Source organism: Eurosta solidaginis, chromosome 3 (assembly GCF_040869045.1).
Source record: "Eurosta solidaginis isolate ZX-2024a chromosome 3, ASM4086904v1, whole genome shotgun sequence".
Lineage (NCBI taxonomy): Eukaryota > Metazoa > Arthropoda > Insecta > Diptera > Tephritidae > Eurosta > Eurosta solidaginis.
The window spans coordinates 131,539,920-131,559,707 of record NC_090321.1 but is presented as its reverse complement, the minus strand read 5'-3'; the positions used below and the strand labels follow the sequence as shown (position 1 = coordinate 131,559,707).

The following is a 19,788-nucleotide window of genomic DNA, read 5'->3' as shown; positions in this document are numbered from 1 at the left end:
AAAGGAAACTTTGTGCACTGATAGCCTTGGATATTAGAAATGTTTTTAACACCGCTAACTGGATGCAGATAATGACAGCGCAAGGAAACTTTGGCACACCTGCTTACCTGCTCAGAATAATTGGTAGCGACATAGTACTCCTCTTTGATACGGATGAGGGACCAAGAAAGAACAACATCATTGGCGGTGTCCTTCAAGGATCTGTTCTAGGGCCAATGCTATGGAATGCGATGTATGGTGGTATGCTACAAATGGACCTCCCCGGAGGCACGCAAATTGTCGAATATGTAGATGATACCGTCGTAGTAGCAGTGGCGAAGAAACTTGATTTTCACCAAGAATTATGTAAATGATACCGGGGGCTGGATATGGAAAAGTCTTTTTGGTGAGTTCAAAGCGGACCGTGGGTGAGTTAGTCCTAGCCATAGGAGATTATCAAATAAATTCAAAGCCTTTATTGAAATATTTATTAGTAAAGGTTGACTCAAAACTAACTTTACAGAAGCAACTCAGGGCAGTGGGAGAGAAAGTTTCCTGAGTTAGTGGAGCCCTAACGTGAATAACGCCCTACATCGGCGATCCAGCCGAAGTTACCCGTTAGCTGCTATCCAAAGTAGCTAGTTCGATAATATTTTATGCATAACCAGTATGGTACGGATCTAAAATGGCCCCCCAAGAAGATATACCATCAGCCTACCGTAATACTTCTATACGAATAGCATGTGCTGATCGGACGGTGTCCGACGACGCAATCCATGTTTTATACCGGAAAATCCCAGGAGACCTACTCTCAAGTGAAATGGCCGATCTGTATGGCATTGGAATCGACAGAACATCTGATGATGCCAAGAAAAGCGCAAGGTCAGGAACAATAGTTAGGTGGGAAAAATCCGCGCTGGACCTTTATGTTAGTTTGGAATATAGCGGAATGGTACGAGCGAAAACACGACGAACAAAACTACCTCCTCACTCAGATATTGAGCGGGCACGGCGGGTTCAAGGATAGGGAAGGATCCTTTCTGTTCACCCTCTCACCACGACTTGGAAAATACATAACACGCCTTGTTTCATTGCCCTCATGCTGCATGGCGAAAGACTCTGTAAATAGAGTTTTTTGAGAGGATCCTTCCATTAGGAATTTAGTTCCCCGAATGTGCAGATAAATAGATTGTTGGACTGCTGCGAGCAAGATAGCCTTTCTATTTATGACGAAATTGATGCATGCTGAAAAGGAGCGCAGAGAGTGCGCATGTGAAGCAGTAGCGACTAAATCGCCTTTCTCTCCGTGGCGTTATGCCTAGCGGCGGTCCCACGGGGTGTGAACACAGCATTCGCCTGGTTTCATTGGGTCACTTGAGAGCAATACGCTGCTCCACATCAAAGTTTGGTTAGATTGAACTGGCCGGTCCATGAGGACCTGACATGGACTGAATGAGTTACCTACCATCCACAAGAAATAATTGCTTGTCAACAATAGAGAGAATCGCTTATAACATTGCTCTGAATGAAACACCTCGTCGAAAATTCGTTCCATACCGACCACTGGGGTTCTTTCAAAAAACTTCCACCATAACAACCCTTATGAATCTCTCGAAGCTGTCTACAAGTAAGAGTGCTTACATTACCCTCTTCCGAAAGACAGCCGAAGACTACACCGCTGCCGGATGGCAGTTCCACTACATCAGCTACAGGGTACGCTATTGTGAACCATAACTATGATATCATACAACTTTCGTTACTCAGTCCAGACAGTTAAATTTTCACTGCTGAAGCCGAAGCTGTACTCGATGCTGTAAAGTGGTTCAAAAGACAAAAATGCAAGCATGTGGTGTGCTCCGACTCACAATCCGCATAAAAGCTGTGATGAACATGTCACACCATAATGATTCTATTTGTGAAATAAGAGATATGTATACTCATCCGCTTCCCGCAAACATTTTAAATTATGTGGATCCCTGGGCATGCATGGATTCATGGTAACACTAGGGCCGACGTGGCTGCCAAATTTAGCACTTCAGCTCCACTAAAACTTAAATCCACACTGCATATATCAGATATCCTACGAACCATAACGCGGCACTATGTACCTACAAGCGGGAGATTTGGGACAATTACCAGCATCTATACAAGAATATTAACCCTAATCGAAAAGTAGCCATTTACCCACGCAATATTCAAAAAAGAGACCTTCAAAAATACAGTTTGATACGCACATATTTTCCCGAACATCACAGCCGATATGCATTCTCTGCGACCAAGCACAATTAACTGTACAACATCTAATATTCGTATGAATTAATCGGGGATTGCCCGTATTGCTTTAAATGTATGAAAACATTTATCTCAAGCAATTCTTAATTTTATAATTTATTTAATAATTTGCAATACAATCTCTAACATTTGTAATAACCACAATAAAACCATGGCAGAACTATTAACAATTACATCTGAAGAAAATAGTAAAATATTTACAAGAATACTGAGAACTTGTCAACTATATTTTGATATCTGACTTTTTTAATTGCAGGCTGAAAACCTTACTCGTTAGTGCCTAGCTTTAAGTTCATTGTATAATTTATTATGCAAATAAATAAATAATAATAATAATAAAAAATAAATATAAAAAGGGATTCTAAATTAAGCATCGGCTGCCATTCGACACAGTTTATGAGCCCTGCGCTGACGATGGAATTGTCTGGCGAGGTGGGACAATTACCTGCATCACCATTTATCGTTCAGAAAGTCGTATTGGAAACGCCACCACCATTTCCACTTGTGCGATGTTTCCTGTGGATGTTGCACCCATCGCAACTTCGGAGGTCCAATCTGGCAGTTAGCGCAGTTTCTTCAATTGCGGCTATAAGGAAATTATTTTTATTCATATAGTCAACTATCTCCGCGATCTTTACGGTTAATCCGTAACAAATTAGTTGCATAATTATGAAGTACAATGGGGTGCAGTCTGGGGGTTAGAGATGGATTAATACGCCTTGAAGGGTTTAGGATTTGTCGAATGTGCTTTCCGACTACTGCTGGAGTATCTGATGTCGATCGATTGTTACTTGTGTTTTGGCAGCGTCGGTCGGAGGGTTGCCAGTTCTAAGCCCGGAGCATCTACATATGAAGGTGGCATCGGCCAAGGCATGAACTGCATTGTAACGATGTCGCGATGATAATTATTCTTAGCTGGCATACGAAGCACATTATGTGAGGGAATAGGAGTTGTTGACTCCTTCTTACACGAGTGCGTGTGTCGAAAAGAAGGGATGGGATGGGGGTCAAGGCTGGTGCTCAGCATTGCTTCTGTCCATGCAACGTAGATTATAGTGATGGGTTAGAGCTGTCGCGTTAAGTCGAGACGCCGTTTGGCGCGAGCAACAGCGGGCAGTTGATGTGGCATGCTGAGAGTGAACCGTGCGAGGTGCTTGGAGGCGAACAGCAGGACGACGAACGTTGCGTTCTAACCCAGAACAACCCGATCGCTGCAATCATCTTTTACACGCGAAACACTGGCAGGAGTATGGCCGTCTGAGGTATATCCTTTTCCGGCATACGCAGCGGAACCAAAACCTGGGACCGGTGTCAGGTTCACTACCTTCGCGGAGCAGGAGAGTATGGAGAGGTCCAGCTGCAAAGAGCTGCACCGAGGATGAAAATGTGTGGGAGGGACGCAACAAATTAAATAGAGTTACACTGAAAAGACATCCCTTCCGGGAAAAAATACCGAGTCGCTCCGGTACATAGAACTGACTGCCGTGGGAAGCAGAAGGACTTCTCCGACCAACTAGCGCCACAGTCCAGTGACTGCTTCGACACGGTCAACCATGGCACGTTACTGCAAGACCTAGAAGGGTCTACCCTTACCCCAAGTCTTAAAAGGAGGACCACAAATTATCTGGGTGGCCGTCAGGCCTCGGTGCAATTTAGGAACGCAACATCAAAACCAAGAAGAATTAAACAAGGGGTACCACAGGGTCGTGTCCTATCCTTACTTTGGTTTAACTTCTACATATCAAAGCCACCTTCACCACCATAGGGAGTCACAGTCGTTTCCTACGCCAATGACTGCACAATAATGGCCACAGGCCCAGGCCCGCAGATCGATGAGCTTTGTAACAAAATAAACAGCTATCTCCTTGATGTCTCCAGTTTTTCGCCTCGCGAAACCTGACATCACCGACTAAATCATCGGCGACCTTACCAACAACATGGACGTCCCAAATGTCGACCGTTTTGAACATCCACGTCAATGGCACTACGCTACCGACTGTCTTGCACCCCAAGATCTTGGATGTGACATTTGATCAAGATCTACATTTTGGTGAACTTTCAGCCTGATTGATGGACCCACACCGCCCAGGTGCTTAAAAAGTAATCTCCGTAAGAATTATGAGGAAATACGGCACCTGAGAACACAGCCGTATGAAGCCAAAAAACACAAGCAGGTCCTCAGTGAACTCCACAAACAGGCGTCGGACCTCTATGCCAGAAATTGCCCGGTAATCCTGTACTCAAAGAACAATACCCATAACTTGCGGAAGTGGAACGCATACTCCCCAGGGAAACGCGAGTCATTCTCTTACCTACCCTGAATCAACCCCAACATACAAAATGTATGCCCCGCTTGCAATGTGTCCCCACATGACACCAACCATCTCTTTAATTGTAATGTGGAACCAACTCCTCTAACACCCCTCTCATTATCGTCCACCCCTGTACACTTATCCACTCTTTTTCTCTGTTTGGATTCGTACGCTTTTCCATCACGGAGCTCATTGACTCTTTTATTATTATTTCCCTTTTAAAGTACAATTGGCTATTTAACATCTGAGAGTGCACATTTACATACTTATTAAACAAATTTCTGTAGTTTTTTGGTAGAGGACGTTACAGAAGAATAAGTGTATGATCAATTTATAAAAACTCCATGTTCGAAAGATTCTCATAATTTTTTAATGTTAAATAAAAGTCGAGATAAATTTAAATTACCGCAGTAATATGGGTCTGGGTAAAAAACAAAGTAACTATATAAAGAATAGGCATTATATCTTCGCCTTAGAGTGTAAACCTGCTAAGTACTAACTTTTCCAATAATGACCTTTTGATGCAGTTTGATATAGTAGGAGCTAATGCATCAACCGGGGATAACAGTAACATCTAAAATTTTCTACACGCTAAGTAAATCAACGTTATGGAGAGTTCCCTTTCTATGTTTTTAATGAAAAATTCAAATAGTTTTTGCCTGTCATGCAACATTTTTTTATGCCGTTTAACAGGTTTGCACTCTAAGCCAGCGATATGTTACAAATAAATAAAATACTACTTGTAATTTTCGGTTGGTTCTGGACATTTTTGGGGATCCGACGGTATATAATACAGCATATGAGGTTTTGTACCTTAATTAATATATGTACTGTATATTTTTCTTATAGATCCAGTACGTATGGCGATTCGGATCGGTCTGTTTTATTGAGTAATCTGAACGCTCGGGGCTTCAAGAGGGAAAATCCTAGCAAAGGTCAAGATGATAACCACTTTTCAAAAAGCAATTTTTTGGATATTGTAGGCATACGCGATCCACGAAATAATGAAAATATTACCCTTAGGCAAGGAATTAAAATGCGGATTTTAGATGTACGTTCCGGTAAAATGATGGTGAATGGTCATTACATTTCCTTGGAGTCAGCAGGAGAACAAGGTTTTATTGATTCCGAATTATTACAAAATTTATTAAGGCCAGGTGCAGGTAAAGATTCTAGTGGCAAGGAGCTTTCGCTATTAGAAATTATTCAGAGTGAAATAAACGAGGTCGAGTTAGGTCTCAATGAAAAAAGATCAAGAACATCAACTGATATTGTAGAGGAAACTATGAAGATTCAACACGAGTGTATCGAAACCTTATCAATGGGTGATCAATCTGAGGTACCTAAAGTACATGATGCTGAGCCCAATGAACTGACAGACATGACAAATGCTTATGGTCGTGGGTATTTGATTAAACATGAGACAGTTACAATAAAATCGAGTGCGTTATGTTTAAGTGATGCAATTGAGCACGGTTTAGTTGATACGTCTGGTTGGATAGCTGATCGCAACTCCGGTAAAAAATTTAGACTTGTCTCGGCGTTGGAAAGCCAACTAATTGATCCTTATATCCTTGAAGTGGTTGATGCAAAGAATGACGTTAAAGTTTCAGTGAGCGAAGCACTCAAATTAGGTATTTTAAATTCCAAAACAGGGCGTTATTTAAATAAAGTCACAAAAGAAAAGTTAACTTTTCTTGAAGCAAAAAATCGTAAACTAATTGTAAAGCCTTATACATTGAAAGATATTGTTGACTTTAATTTGGTAGATAAGAGTTATAGAATAAATAGTCCGATGCGTCGGAATAAATTAGATTTAATGCAGGCAATTAAAATTGGCGTGCTCGATTATAATCATTTAAAATGTATTACTAAGAAAAAAGGTGAATTAGTTACATTACATGAAGCACTGGAAGATTGTATTATAATCCCAAAGGAATTTAAATACCGTGATGTTATAACTGGAGAGCGTATGTCCATATCGGAGGCAGTGGAGCGTGGTCTTGTAAGTTCAGTATCACAAAAGTCAATATTTAATATAGACGGTTTCAAAGATTTGAGAAGTAATGATTTCGTTAGTTTTAATGCAGCTTTGTCGCGTGATATTTTATGTAAGCGTGGTTCAGGCTTTGTTTTGGAGGTTAGTAAAAATGAGTATGTACCTTTAGACATTGCAATAAAAAAGAATATGGCACGTCAGGAGGTATATAACATGTTTAACAAATGCATTGGCGTATACGGTGCTCGAGGAAACGAATTAACTGTACTAGATTTGTGTTTTCATAATTTAATTGATCCAAAAACTGGATATTTACTTGACCCAAAGACTGACCAAAACATGCCCCTTGATGTTGCTATCGAAAATAAGTTTATTTCGCCAGAAGGTGCTTTATTTCTAAGTAGTCTATTAAATATAACATTGACGACAGAGACTGTCACACGGACAGTTAACCGATATGTATCTATACAAACTACTTCACAGGATACACAAAATAAAATGTTAACATTTTCTGAAGCAATAGGTCAAGGTTTGATAGACGAAGATCGACAACTATATCAAGATCGAAAAACAGGAAATATCTATTCCGTACAGCAGGCTCTATCGTATGGACTTCTAATTCCAGATGTAGATGAACATTTACCTGAAAACACACATTCAGAATTAGAAAAAATAACTCGTACAAGGGCCAAGTTAACGCAAGCGGACTGTTTTAGAGATCAAGATACAAGCGATTTCTCTATTTTAAAAAAAAATGGTCCAAAATCTAATACAGTAGAACTGCCTCCGGGAGGCTGGCTTCTCAAAGAAGCTCTTAATAACGGTATATTTGATATATCTACAGGAAGTTTTCATATAGACAACTTAGATATAAAATTTGGTGAATGTATTGCTAGAAATTTGATAAACAATCTTTCTGTATCGATTATTGATCCACACACTCAAGAAAAGTTACTAATAGACGTAGCCATTAAAAAAAATATTATTGATTCTCATGGGAATTATAATAGTATTAACAACAAAACAATTAATATTCAGCAGGCGATTGAAGAAGGAAAAATAATTTTAGAAGAAGTGGATAATATTAGAAACTTAACAAAGCAAATATTACATAGCAATGTTAATAATGAAGTTGAGGCTTCTAATGAACTAAACATAATTAGTTACGAGGATGAGTCGCCCGATCCAATTGAAATTGCTCCTGGGGAAATATATGATCCATCAACTATGTTAGTGATCTTTACAAGAACTGGTGAATCAGAAAATATATTGAAAGCTGCTTTAGACGGTAGAATAGATGCTAATTTAATTAAAATAATTGATCCCAGTACAAGTGAAGAGATTTCTGTGAAAGAAGGTATAAAACGTAATATTTATGATTCTGAGAATAGTATGATTTTAACAAAATGTGGAGCACAAAAAAATGTGATGGACGCCATGAAGGTTGGTTTAGTAAAAGTGACTGGAAAACCGTTAATTCCCGTAGAATGCGCTTTACATTCACTTCAATTCGTGATTGATCCAGGAACTGGTGAGCGTATACCAAGTGAAGTAGCTTACGAACGTGGCATTCTTACCAGAACTGAAACATCAATTACTTTGGAAAAAATGCGCAAAATTATTTTAAAACCAATTGAAGCTCAACAAAAAGGAATTATTGACGAAGAGGCAAAAGAAATACTTGAAAACTTAGCTGCCAAAGGTGCTGCAACAATCAAAGAAGCTTTAGATAATGGCTTAGTTGATGGAAATAAAGGAACTATTTTAGATCCGCAGAGAAATCGCACATTAAATATTAAACAAGCTGTGGACGAAAATGTTATTGATCCTAATTCTAGAAATCATATTTTGATGCCATTAGCTAAAAGTTTATCACTCCCAAAACTTTTTGAACAAGGCCTAATCGATTTGAATCAACAGAAAATAATACATCCAGAAAATGGTTGTCTGCTCAGTATTACAGAAGCTATTATTTGTGATGTTTTAGATCATCTTTCATTAATCAAAAGTCCAGTAAAATGTACAATACAAGAAGCATTAAAAACTGGTATTATTGATGGCGATTCATCTACCTTGAAAGCTCATAACAATGTTTTTAATTTAAGTCAGTCTTTCGAAAAAAAGTTCTTTGATGAAGAATACGATAAAGAAAGTGACCATATTCAACTTCCATATTTGGCTATGACATTTCCTGTTGTTATTGAAAGAAACCTTATTGATCCCAACAAAAATGAGATAAGGCATCCTTTAACAAACTTAAAAATGACAATAAAAGAAGCTTTAGACAAAAACTTTATTATGTGTGTTCCCTATCCGCTGAAGACTGATGCTGTTCATATAGAAAAGGCCATTAAAGAAGGCTTAATTGATGTTTCGAACCAAAATTTCAAACACTCTCCAACTGGTGAAGTTTTTCCAATCCGACAAGCCATAAAAGGAGGATATTTATTTATAAGGCCACTATCCGACTTTGTTAATACGCAAAACCCTGTATCGACAACAAAACTTATAAAAACCATTAAATCTCAACACACTGTTATAACAAAAATAATAGAACTTGTCCAAGGTTATGTTATTTCTTCTAATAACGAAGTGAAAAATATTCAGAGTGGTGAAGTGTTCACCAAAGACGAGGCAAAAGAACTAGGTATATTAACAGAGACATTAAAAAAAGATGATGAAAGTTATCTAGACTCCAATAAAATGGATTGGATTAACTCGGAAGAATTTATGAACATAACACCTTTTTCACCTTGTAAAAGCGAAGCCTTAGACATACCAACCAAACCAATAACAAACGAGGCACTGGAAATGAAAATGATCCCATCCTTGCTCGCTGATGCTTTACGTTTTCCTAATGAAGTTAAGAAAACTTGGAAGAAAAGTGATGATGGTGGCATTATTAGTATCAATAATGAAGAAGATTATGGTAGCAACAAAACAGTGGACAAAAAATCGGTACCTTTAAAAGATATCGAAGATCCTCCGAATTACATTTATCCCATAACACTATCAATAAGTGAAGGAATTTCGCAAAACTTAATAGATCCTAATAACTGTCGGATTTTTATAAACAGTAAAGAGCAAAGTGCAATGTTAAATGTTTTGTTAGAAAATAAAACCCTAAATCAAAATGATAAAGTGAAAATTATTGAAAGGAATTTAGTAGTATTGGAAAGCGTTCAATGTTTACTAAATTTTAACGATGACTTAACGGCTGAAAAAATGAGCTTAATAAATGCATTTGATTTGGAAAAGCAATGCTTTATAGATCCCGTGACAAAACGAAAAACTTCATTTCAAGGTTTAGTATTAAATGGTAAAATATTTTGTGCGGAATCTATATTAGTAAAAAATTTTTCTACTGGTGAATATGAGGCATTAGTTGATGCTTTAGATCGGCCTTTACTTAATCGCCACAATGGCCATATGGTTGATCCGAAAACTGGTCGAAAAGTACCATTCTTTGAATGCGTTTCACGTCGATGGATTATATGCGCTGAAATTAAAGCCAAACCTAAGCCTCTCCCAATTGAAAATGTTATTGACCCAGAAAGTGGTAAAATATCACTTGACGATGGTCATGTTTGTTCTATAAAAGATGCTATTAATAATGGATACATTAACATTCATTCATTATCAGTACGAGATCCTGTAAGTGGTGAAATTATTCCACTGCGTATGGCAATTGAGTTGGGAGTTGTTAATATGCAAGTAGGTACAATGATTGATATTCAGACACTGCAAGAAATACCTTTAGAGAAAGCATTTAAGCTAGGTTTTCTTATACAAGGAGGACGAAAACCAATTTCACTTGAAGCGGCTATACACAAGGGCTTATATAATCAAGAAACAGGAAAGCTGTATGATTCAAAGGCTCAAAATCAAGTTGATGTTCAACGTTCTATAGAAATCGGATTAGTTGATCCTAAATTATCAATTATTGTTGACTCCCTCGCAAATAAAGAGATAAATTTGCACTGCGCAATTGAAGACGAAATAGTTATTCCGGAAAATGGGCACGTAAAAGACACAAAAACAAATACTTTAATGCCCCTTGATGTAGGAGTTGAAAATAAATTGATAAAAACTGACCAAATCACTTGGAGTTTAGTTGAATTATTACAACGCGAATATTTTTCTGCTGAAACTGGAAGAGTATTCAATCCTATATCAGGTAATGAAATGTTTTTACACCAAGCTATTGAGTCAGGTTTTGTTGAAATAGATACTTGTTTAATAAAAAATGATCAAAACGAAACTATTGTTTCTGCAAAATCTGCTGTGAAGGAAGGCCTTTTAGATATTAAAAATGGTGTCTTAAGATTTCCATACCTTACATTAGACGAAGCATTTGTAAAGGGTTATCTTATAAGTACGAAAAAGCCACTATCTTTGGTTGACTGTATAATTCGAAACATGTTTGATGCGCAAACTTCAACACTTCAAATTGATAATAATGCTTTTAATTTAAAAGAAGCAATAGCTATAAAATATATTAATGCAGATGAGTTAGTTATATTGGATCCCCGAACTGATTCTGTAATAAGTATTACAGAAGCCATTAACAAAGGGTTATTGGACCCCATAGGTGGTTATATTATCAACCCATACACCTTGGTAAAAGTGTCGCTAAATGAAGCATTGGAAAATAGATTAGTAGTCCAATCAAAACGAAAAAGAAGTTTACCAGATGCTGTATATAATGGCCTCTACGATTCCAAATCTGGTAAGTTTAGTAATACAATTACGAGGGAAAAACTTTCAACTGAAATTGCTATTCATAGAGGAATTATTGATCCATATTCAACTGTCGTCAGGCTAGATGATAATAACTTACTACCATTTATGACAGCTGTAGTCGCAGGAATTGTCGATACAAAAAAAGGAACAGTAAAAGTTGAACAAGTATTGGCAACTGATTTTAAAGAAGCTTTCAATCGTGGCACTTTAATAGAAGTTAAAAAACCAATATCTTTAGCAAAAGCTATTGTTAAAAGCATTTACAATGAATATGACGGTAATATAATTGATCCGAAAACTGGCGAAAAACTATCTTTGAATCAGGCGATCGATTCTCATTTAATTGATACAAATAATATACAACTAAAAGATTATAGAACTGGACTGTACATAAATCTTGACTTAGTTAAAGCTAAGGCAACTGGGGTAATTGACGGCGATTGTGGTGTGCTAAATTATAAAAATGAAAAAATCACAATTAAACATGCATTTGACGTAGGCATTTTAAAAGACACTGAAGCTCCAATAAGTCTCCAAAAAGCTATTCTTCAAGGGTTTTTTGATGACAGGACCGGCAAAGTTAGCGACCCGAAATCGAATAGAAAAATTACCTTGTTGGACTCTATGCGTGATTTTGTTATAAACCCTCAATTACCTTGCTATTTTGATGACAGAAGTGAGAAAATGTATAGTTTAAGCGAAACTTGTCGCTTTGGTATTATAGATGAAAGAGAAGGTATTTTCAAAGATATAGACACCAATACATGTATAACCTTAGGAAAAGCCTTAAACTCGGGTCTTATTGTTGATATTGAAAATGCAGGGTTTGGGCTATATGAAACTCTAGCTATGGGATTTTATGAAGTAGAAGATAATAAAATTTTACATCCAATTACTAGTAGAAAACTAAATTTAATTGAAGCATGTACTCAGAATGTTGTCAATTCATCATGTAGCTTGATAAAAAAAAAAGATACCGGAGAATATATAAATTTGTCTGAAGCTATATCTCAAAATTTAATTGATTCAGAAGGATATATTTTATTTGGGGAGCGACTTAACCTGCAGGATGCCTGCGAGCGAGGATTAATTGTTTCAAGTCGTCGGCCATTAGATCTTAAAATGGCAATTCGGATGAAACTATATAATTCTGTTAGTGGTGAATTTTGTGACCCTTCAACAGGGCAACTTTATGATTTGCAAGATGCTATATGGAATCACTTTATAAATCCCAAAACTACTATACTAAAAACTCAGTCAAATGATTATGATCTTATTGAAGCTAATAATAATGGTTTTATAGATGCTTCTAGAGGATTGATCCTTGATCCCAAAGCCCAAGTATTTCATAATTTTGATACAGCTTTTAATAGAGGTATTTTGGTGTCGGTTCCCAATCCTTTCATAAAAGGGATAGAAAGTGACATTGACTTAGAACCGTCAGATCATAAAAATGTTATTACTCCTAGAGAAATGTCAATAGAGGAAGCTATATATTATAACATTATAGATCCTTGTACGGCTTTGGTTAGGTACATGCACTCCGATAAACTGATTTCATTTTCTAAAGCCCGTCAAAATAATTTAATTGATATGAATAAACGGACTTTTGTCGATCCCAAATCCTTGTTCTTTGCATTCGATCCTTTATTGGTTATATATTTACGTTTACCGATCACATTGGATCAAGCTGTCGAGAGTAAAAGTCTAGATTTAGAAACCGGCCTGCTGACATATAAAACTCCCGAGGACGTCTTCTCCGATTGTGATAATGAAGAATCTGAATCTAGAATTCATTTAAATGAACGCACGGAAGTTTATTCCTTAAAAGACGCTGTCACTCTTGGCATAATTGATCCCATCTCAGCGTTAATCAAAGATGAAGCCAAATCTAAACTTGTTGGCTTACCTGATGCGTTTCGCAAAGGTCTAATAGATGCCAACAAAGCCAATATATTGAATACAAAAACATCGAAATTATGTTCATTAAAAAATGCATATGAAACTGGTTTACTACATACTCCCAAACGATCATTTGAATTAATAGAAGCAATTCAATATAACTTATACAACACAGAAAATGGTTGCCTCGCGGACCCATTCCAAATGAACTGCAATCAAAAATATTGCAAACAGTTAACGCTGTTGGAATCAATCGGTTCGGGTTTACTCGATCCTTCATCGACGGTTGTACGAGCCTCCGTTACTGGTGACATCGTTCCATTGACTACAGCTATCAACAGTGGCCTCATTGATGGAAACAGTGGTCGTTTAATAAAGCATAACGACAAAGTAAAATTGGATTTAGTAAAAGCAGTGCACCTGGGACTTCTGTTACCGGCCGAACAACGTGTGAGTTATATAATTGGAATGTATATATGTCTGTATCTACAGTGAATCCTGGCTTAAATTTTGGAGTGCTATTTCTCTATTTTAGATATTTAAGGAGGTAGAATTCGTTTCTTAATTACTATTCAATTAAAATATTTGTAATTCTTATCGGACAAAATTCGCCTAAGAGTACCTGGTGAAAAAATTTTATTATATTATAAAACATTTTATTCTTTTTGCAAATTTTCAATTTAAAAGCGTTGGCCAAAGTTTCTATTTTCCAATAATATCTAGTAAACGTTTATATTTTCCGTTGCTTGATAGCTGTTATATAAAAGCTTTTGCTAAGTTTTGAGCATACTGCTTCTACGGGTATTGGTGCGGTTTGCGTAATAGTTTTTTCTTGCGATAATCTGAACATTTTTTTGCAAAATGCAGTAGAATTTCCCAAAAGCTAACTCTCGAGAAACTAAATTCTCGGCTAACTCAACTGAATTTGAGCGTCGCCCAACAGCTCTAAAAAGTTAACTTGGTTAAGCTTATACATTTGAGCCTGTGAGTTTTGCATAGTTTTTGATTTAAAAAAAATGGCAATAGCATAAACAATCATCGCCACCACTCATATTGATATTTAATGTTCCCTAACTAATGTGTTATACTGTATTTTTGCATATTTGAGAACTGTTTGAAAAAGATAAATAAGATGGGAACATTTTGGTTCACTTTTTCGAAATTCTACTGTAGTATGCTTTTAAACAACTTTTCACTTCCATGTTTGCACAAATTGGCGTGTAGTTCGTACTTTTCCGGCGTAGTGCTATTTGCCAATCGAAATACTACCAATTTCATTTCTTTTACCTCCATAATTTAAGTACACTCTGCACATAAGTCTTGAAACTTTCGATTATCCGCCGAATTTTGTGATTGCATTTCTATCCATTGTTCCGAGCCTCAGTCAACCTCCTCTCTCCCACGTAGTTCCACCTTTCCGAGACGGAGAAAAATTCCCGATCGAACTAAAACGCTATGTCTAAGATCTCTCGCAGAGAACAATTTTGTCACCGATGGATAACATACCAGCTGCCTGTTCCGGCGAAAACCTTTCTTGTCTCAAGCGAAGAATTATTTCCCTTTGTAAAAAAGGTCTTTGATTTCAAGATGATTGTTGTGGTTGATGTTTAGACCTGGAAGACCTATAAACTACTATATCTGGGGTTAGGTCTGACTTCGATCAAGTTGTAATTGATAGCCAAGTAGATTTTTGGATCTTTTTTAACTGGTACCTAATACTACTGAGACCTATTAGAACCGCGACGAAGGCAATTAACCTCCACTAAGGGAATAACCACAATATTTCTCAAAATTAATTTCGAAAACGAACTGCTTAAAAGTCGGTTTATTTTAAATGAGATATCGAAGGCTAAGCGAGAAATAATAAAAACTTGGCTTCCGCTGGGCTTTTTAATCATCTTCAGCTAGCAATAGCAATAGGAAATTACTTCTGAATTGTTTTTTTTTTTGGCAGGCAAAGTCGTCTCAACCATCATTGTGGAGTAAAAGCTATATAGTAACGGAATAAATACAGTAAAATCTCGAAAAAGTTAGCCAAATTCCGGCAAGGGTAATTAATTAAGAAGATCCCCCTTTTTTATTGTTAAAAAATAGATGGGTTTAAAAAAATTCATAAGCTCATAAAAGTTCACCATGAGCACGTACGTGGACGCGTAAATTCGGTTAACTTAGCCGAGCGTTTAATTTAAACAAAAGTTGACTTTTGGGCGGTTCTGCTTTACTGCCGTCCCCCGGTGGGGTATTTGATCAATCTAGCTGGCCAAAATTAAATCAAAAGTTATTTCTGTACAAAAAGTGGTTATCTCACTCCATTGTTATGAAAGGAAGTATTTGACAGTAAATTCACGGTGTTCCGTGCAGAATTGCTATGGATCGGGCCCCCGGTTTCGAATGGATCCGGGGTCATTTTTTGGCATTACATGAGATATGTCAATATGGGTATCAAACGAAAAATATTTTACTCCACATTTCTTTTGACATTTTTAAGAAAGGTTGCCACTTAGGGCTTCCGCCTCACCTTCTTTTTTATATTTCTTTGTATATCCATTACCATCTCAGAAACGGCTTAACCGATTTCAATCAAAATTGGTGTTGCCACTGACGATGTTTTCACTAGGTTGCCACCTTTTGCCAATAAGGGTATTAGTCTCTTACAAAATCGATCACCACTCAAAAAATCGCGGGTATGAGCAGCCATTTTTGTTATTAAACTTTGAAACAAACACAAGCTTATGTGTTGCCAAAAAATTACTGACATGATATGCCATGAAAAAAAGATATATATCTTTTTGATTGCAAGGTTTTTAAAAAATTTAATATTGAAAAGTAGTACTATTACAATTAGAATAACTCCGTTCATGGGGTATAAAAAATCTAACATATGAATTAAAAACACATTTACCTGTCCTAAAATAAAATGTAACTAGATTTGATTAATGCTAAACAAGTGAACAAGTATGTTTGAGATTAGGAATAATTACCTAGAAGCACCCCTCTGCTAGTGCACAAATACTGCGCCCATCTTATACAATTTCGCATATATTACATTGGTATAATATATACTTAAGTACTGCATAACATATTTACCTACATACCTCTGTACATATCTATCACAGCACAGTTAATTGCACTGAGAGTCGCACATACCATATCAATACATATTTTACTTTTTCTTTTGTCTCTCTAAACACAATGTACATAAATAATATATACATATAGTTTTAGCTAAGTCAATTTGACCTAACTGCATATCAAAAAGGGCGTATACAGTATATGCATCTTGTTTTAAGTTTAAGCACCGTTTTATGTGAATTTGGTTTTTGGGAAAATAAAGGCAGTTGCTGAAAAGGTACAGGAAAGTGAAGTCCAATTGGAAATTGATCGTGTTCTTTTTAATGTTATACATTTTTTGTGCCTCCTGTGAGGACCACGAACACCTATATCATCAGCTTATATTTTATGGCCGCATTAAATTTACGTGCCTCAGCACACTCGTCAATTGCGCGTCTTGGAAGGGAAATCCAAGATGAAAACTTCGATCCCGACGACGTGGAGTTTGAGGTGTTACTTGGCCGCGTAAACCAACACTTTGACAGGTTTGTACAGCATCACTTCGATCTAGTAGGCAAGGCCAAACAAGAGGAGGTTACAGCTCATGATGAATTATTTACTACAACAGAGGAGCTGTACACTACAATATGTGTTGCGTTACAGCGTCGTTTAAAACCTCCTGCTACTCAGGTGAAGCCTACGATAACCAACCATCAGGCTGATATGCGTCTAGACCCTTTAACAATCCCTCCTTTTGATGGGAAATCCACAAGGTGGTTGGCTTTCAAGGATTTATTCCAAACTTTGGTACATAACCGATCCGACTTGAACCCTGCCTTCAAAACTAGGCAAGCTTCGTCAATGTGTTGACCAAGACAGGGTTCTCAGGATTGGGGGATTGTATACTGGCGGTTACGATGAGGTGTGGTACCCCAGCGAGTTAGGGGGTCAGAATATTCCCGCGGTAGGTATGCCTGTCGTAAGAGGCGACTAAAATACCAGATTCAAGGGGCTGTGTAGCGCAACCCTTCAGGTTGCCAGCGCAATATATAGCTTCTCGAAACCCAATTGTCAACCTCACCTATCCGCGGCGAATCCTGTTTGACTAACAGACGAGGCTCTGGCGACTCCAGGCTCCTCATGGAACTTGGGGGTGGGGAGGGAGGGGATGGACTGAAGGTTTAATGTGGCCACATAAATCGTTCCCGAGATGGTCGGGCTAGCACCTAATGGTGCTGTGGTACCGGAGGGTACCGGATCTGTATCCGACAAAGGACCATTACATCGATAGCACTCCTCAAAGCCTTCGGGGAGCAACCTTACCGCTACAACAACAACAACAACAACAACAACAACAACAGCAACAACAACAACATGAGGTGTGGTCAGAGTTAAAACGCCGTTATGACAATCCCCGTCTATTATCCGAAACACATGTACAGAGCCTCCGTAATCTTCAAGATAATCTAGCAGAGACTCCGCTTGCGCTGCGAAACATTGTCGATTGCGTGCGCAACTCATTCCGCGCCCTCGCCGTAATGGAAATTCCTGTGGAGCACTGGGATGCAATTGCCGTTCCGGTCCTTTTCCCGAAGCTACCGACAACGATGCGAAACGAATGGGGTATGAGCCTCAAAACGTCCGACATACCGAAGCTAGAGGACTTAATACAGGTTATGGAGAGGCGTTTCGACAATATCAATTCTACACCAACGTCTGCTATTATGCAACCTGCGCTCAAGCGCGATTCTGGGCGTACCGTTAAGGCGCATGTTGGTACCGCACACACCACGCAATCATTGCGTATGTCACCAGATGCTGTATGCCCACAGTGCTCAGCTAATCATCGCCTAATGAAATGCCAACGTTTTCGCAACTTAGATGTACAACAAAGCTGGGAGACTGTAAAACAGGTATCAGTATGTTTCAATTGTCTCCGGCCAGGGCATACAAGTCGGCAGTGCCCTTCTGGTGTGTGCTCGATCTGCAAACAGAAACATAACACTTTACTCTGTCGTGGTGGAAATAGAGCACATGGAGTGAGCCAAGAAACTAGAAACTCAGTACCAACAATATCCAGCTCCACTTCGTCATCGACCTCGACAAATGCACCGGCACAAGGAACAACCGCGCCACGAGTGTATTCACGTCAGCAATGACATACAGATGTGGTCCAGTCATTCATTGTCCAAGGTGACCGGACTATCTTACTTGCAACGGCCAGAGTGCAGCTGGCTAATTGCTATGGACAGCGACATGAGTGTCGGGCCCTATGCGACATCGGATCTCAGGTGAACTTCCTCAGTGAATCCATGTTTAAATTTCTGAATCTCCGCAGAACCCCTGGCGAGATACAAGTGGAAGGTATAGGGGCAAACGCAACAATTTATACTAAAGGCACCACGACGGTGCAAATCACGTCCCTCATCGATAAAACATTTTCAGTACAATTCGAGGCTTACATATTGCCAACCATAACGACTACGACACCAGTGTCAAAGGTTGACACCTTTGCCTGGAACCACATTTCAGGACTCCAACTTGCTGATCCAAATTTTGGCACGCCCGACAAGATCCATTTTGCAGAGGTTTTGGCAAGTGGTGGAGATTGGCTCTGCAACCGACCTCTCAGTAGATCCATGTGAACGCATATTCATCGACACAGTACGGCATATATCAAATGGCCGTTATAGTGTACAAATCCCCTTTCGCCCGGATGCGCCTGCTTTAGTTGGGTCATATCAAATAGCGAGACGTCAGTTTTTCAACCTTGAGCGTAAGCTAGCCAGCGATGTTGAACTTCGCAACAATTACATCACGTTTATGCGCGAGTATATTGCGCTTGGCCATATGAATGCAGTCGATTATGACTCGATTGACCCAACGGAATGCTACTACATCCCTCACCATGCGGTGACGGGAAAATTTCGTGTAGTATTAAACGCGTCCTGTAAAACAACCAATGGGTTATCTCTCAACGACACGCAGTTTGCAGGACCACAACTTCAAGATAATTTGATAGATATTCTTCACCGGTTCCGTCGCTTCCGGATTTCCACAACTGCAGATATAAGGCAAATGTTCCGCCAGGTTGAGGTCAATCCATTGCATCGGAAATGGCAACGTATTTTGTGGCGAGAGTCTCCTTTAGATTCACTATGCATATTTGAGTTAGCAACGGTGACGTACGGCATGACAAGTGGTCCGTACAATGCGATCCGTTCATTACGCCAATGTGCCATAGATAATTTCGGGATTGTCGCCAATGATTGACGCGCAGTTACAGCGAGAAATAGCATACTTAGTGCATTTTATGTGGACCACTACTTGGAGAGTTTTAATTCTTCCGAGGAGGCTGTTCATTGCGCCCAAGATGTGGATAAAGTACTTCGACAAGGTCACTTCATTTTAAGCAAATGGAACTCCAACTGTGCCAAAACACTTGGAGCGATCACCGTTCCAGAGAAATCATCGGAAGACTTCGAATTCAGCGATTCCAACGCAACTGTT

At 38.5% G+C, this 19,788-nt stretch overlaps 1 protein-coding gene across 13 annotated transcripts in view; it reads left to right on the top strand.

Annotated features, from left to right (window-relative positions):
• The window catches only part of shot (dystonin-like protein short stop), a 1,374,398-nt gene that overhangs the window by 876,364 nt on the left and 478,246 nt on the right, over positions 1 to 19,788 (top strand). For 9 of the 13 annotated variants that reach the window (XM_067773043.1, XM_067773034.1, XM_067773033.1 and 6 more), the window contains one exon: positions 5,433 to 13,677. The exons of the other annotated variants lie outside the window; for them this stretch is intronic. In XM_067773043.1, the coding sequence (XP_067629144.1) occupies positions 5,433 to 13,677 (8,245 nt within the window). The remainder of the gene's footprint in view (positions 1 to 5,432; positions 13,678 to 19,788) is intronic. 13 annotated transcript variants of the gene reach the window in all.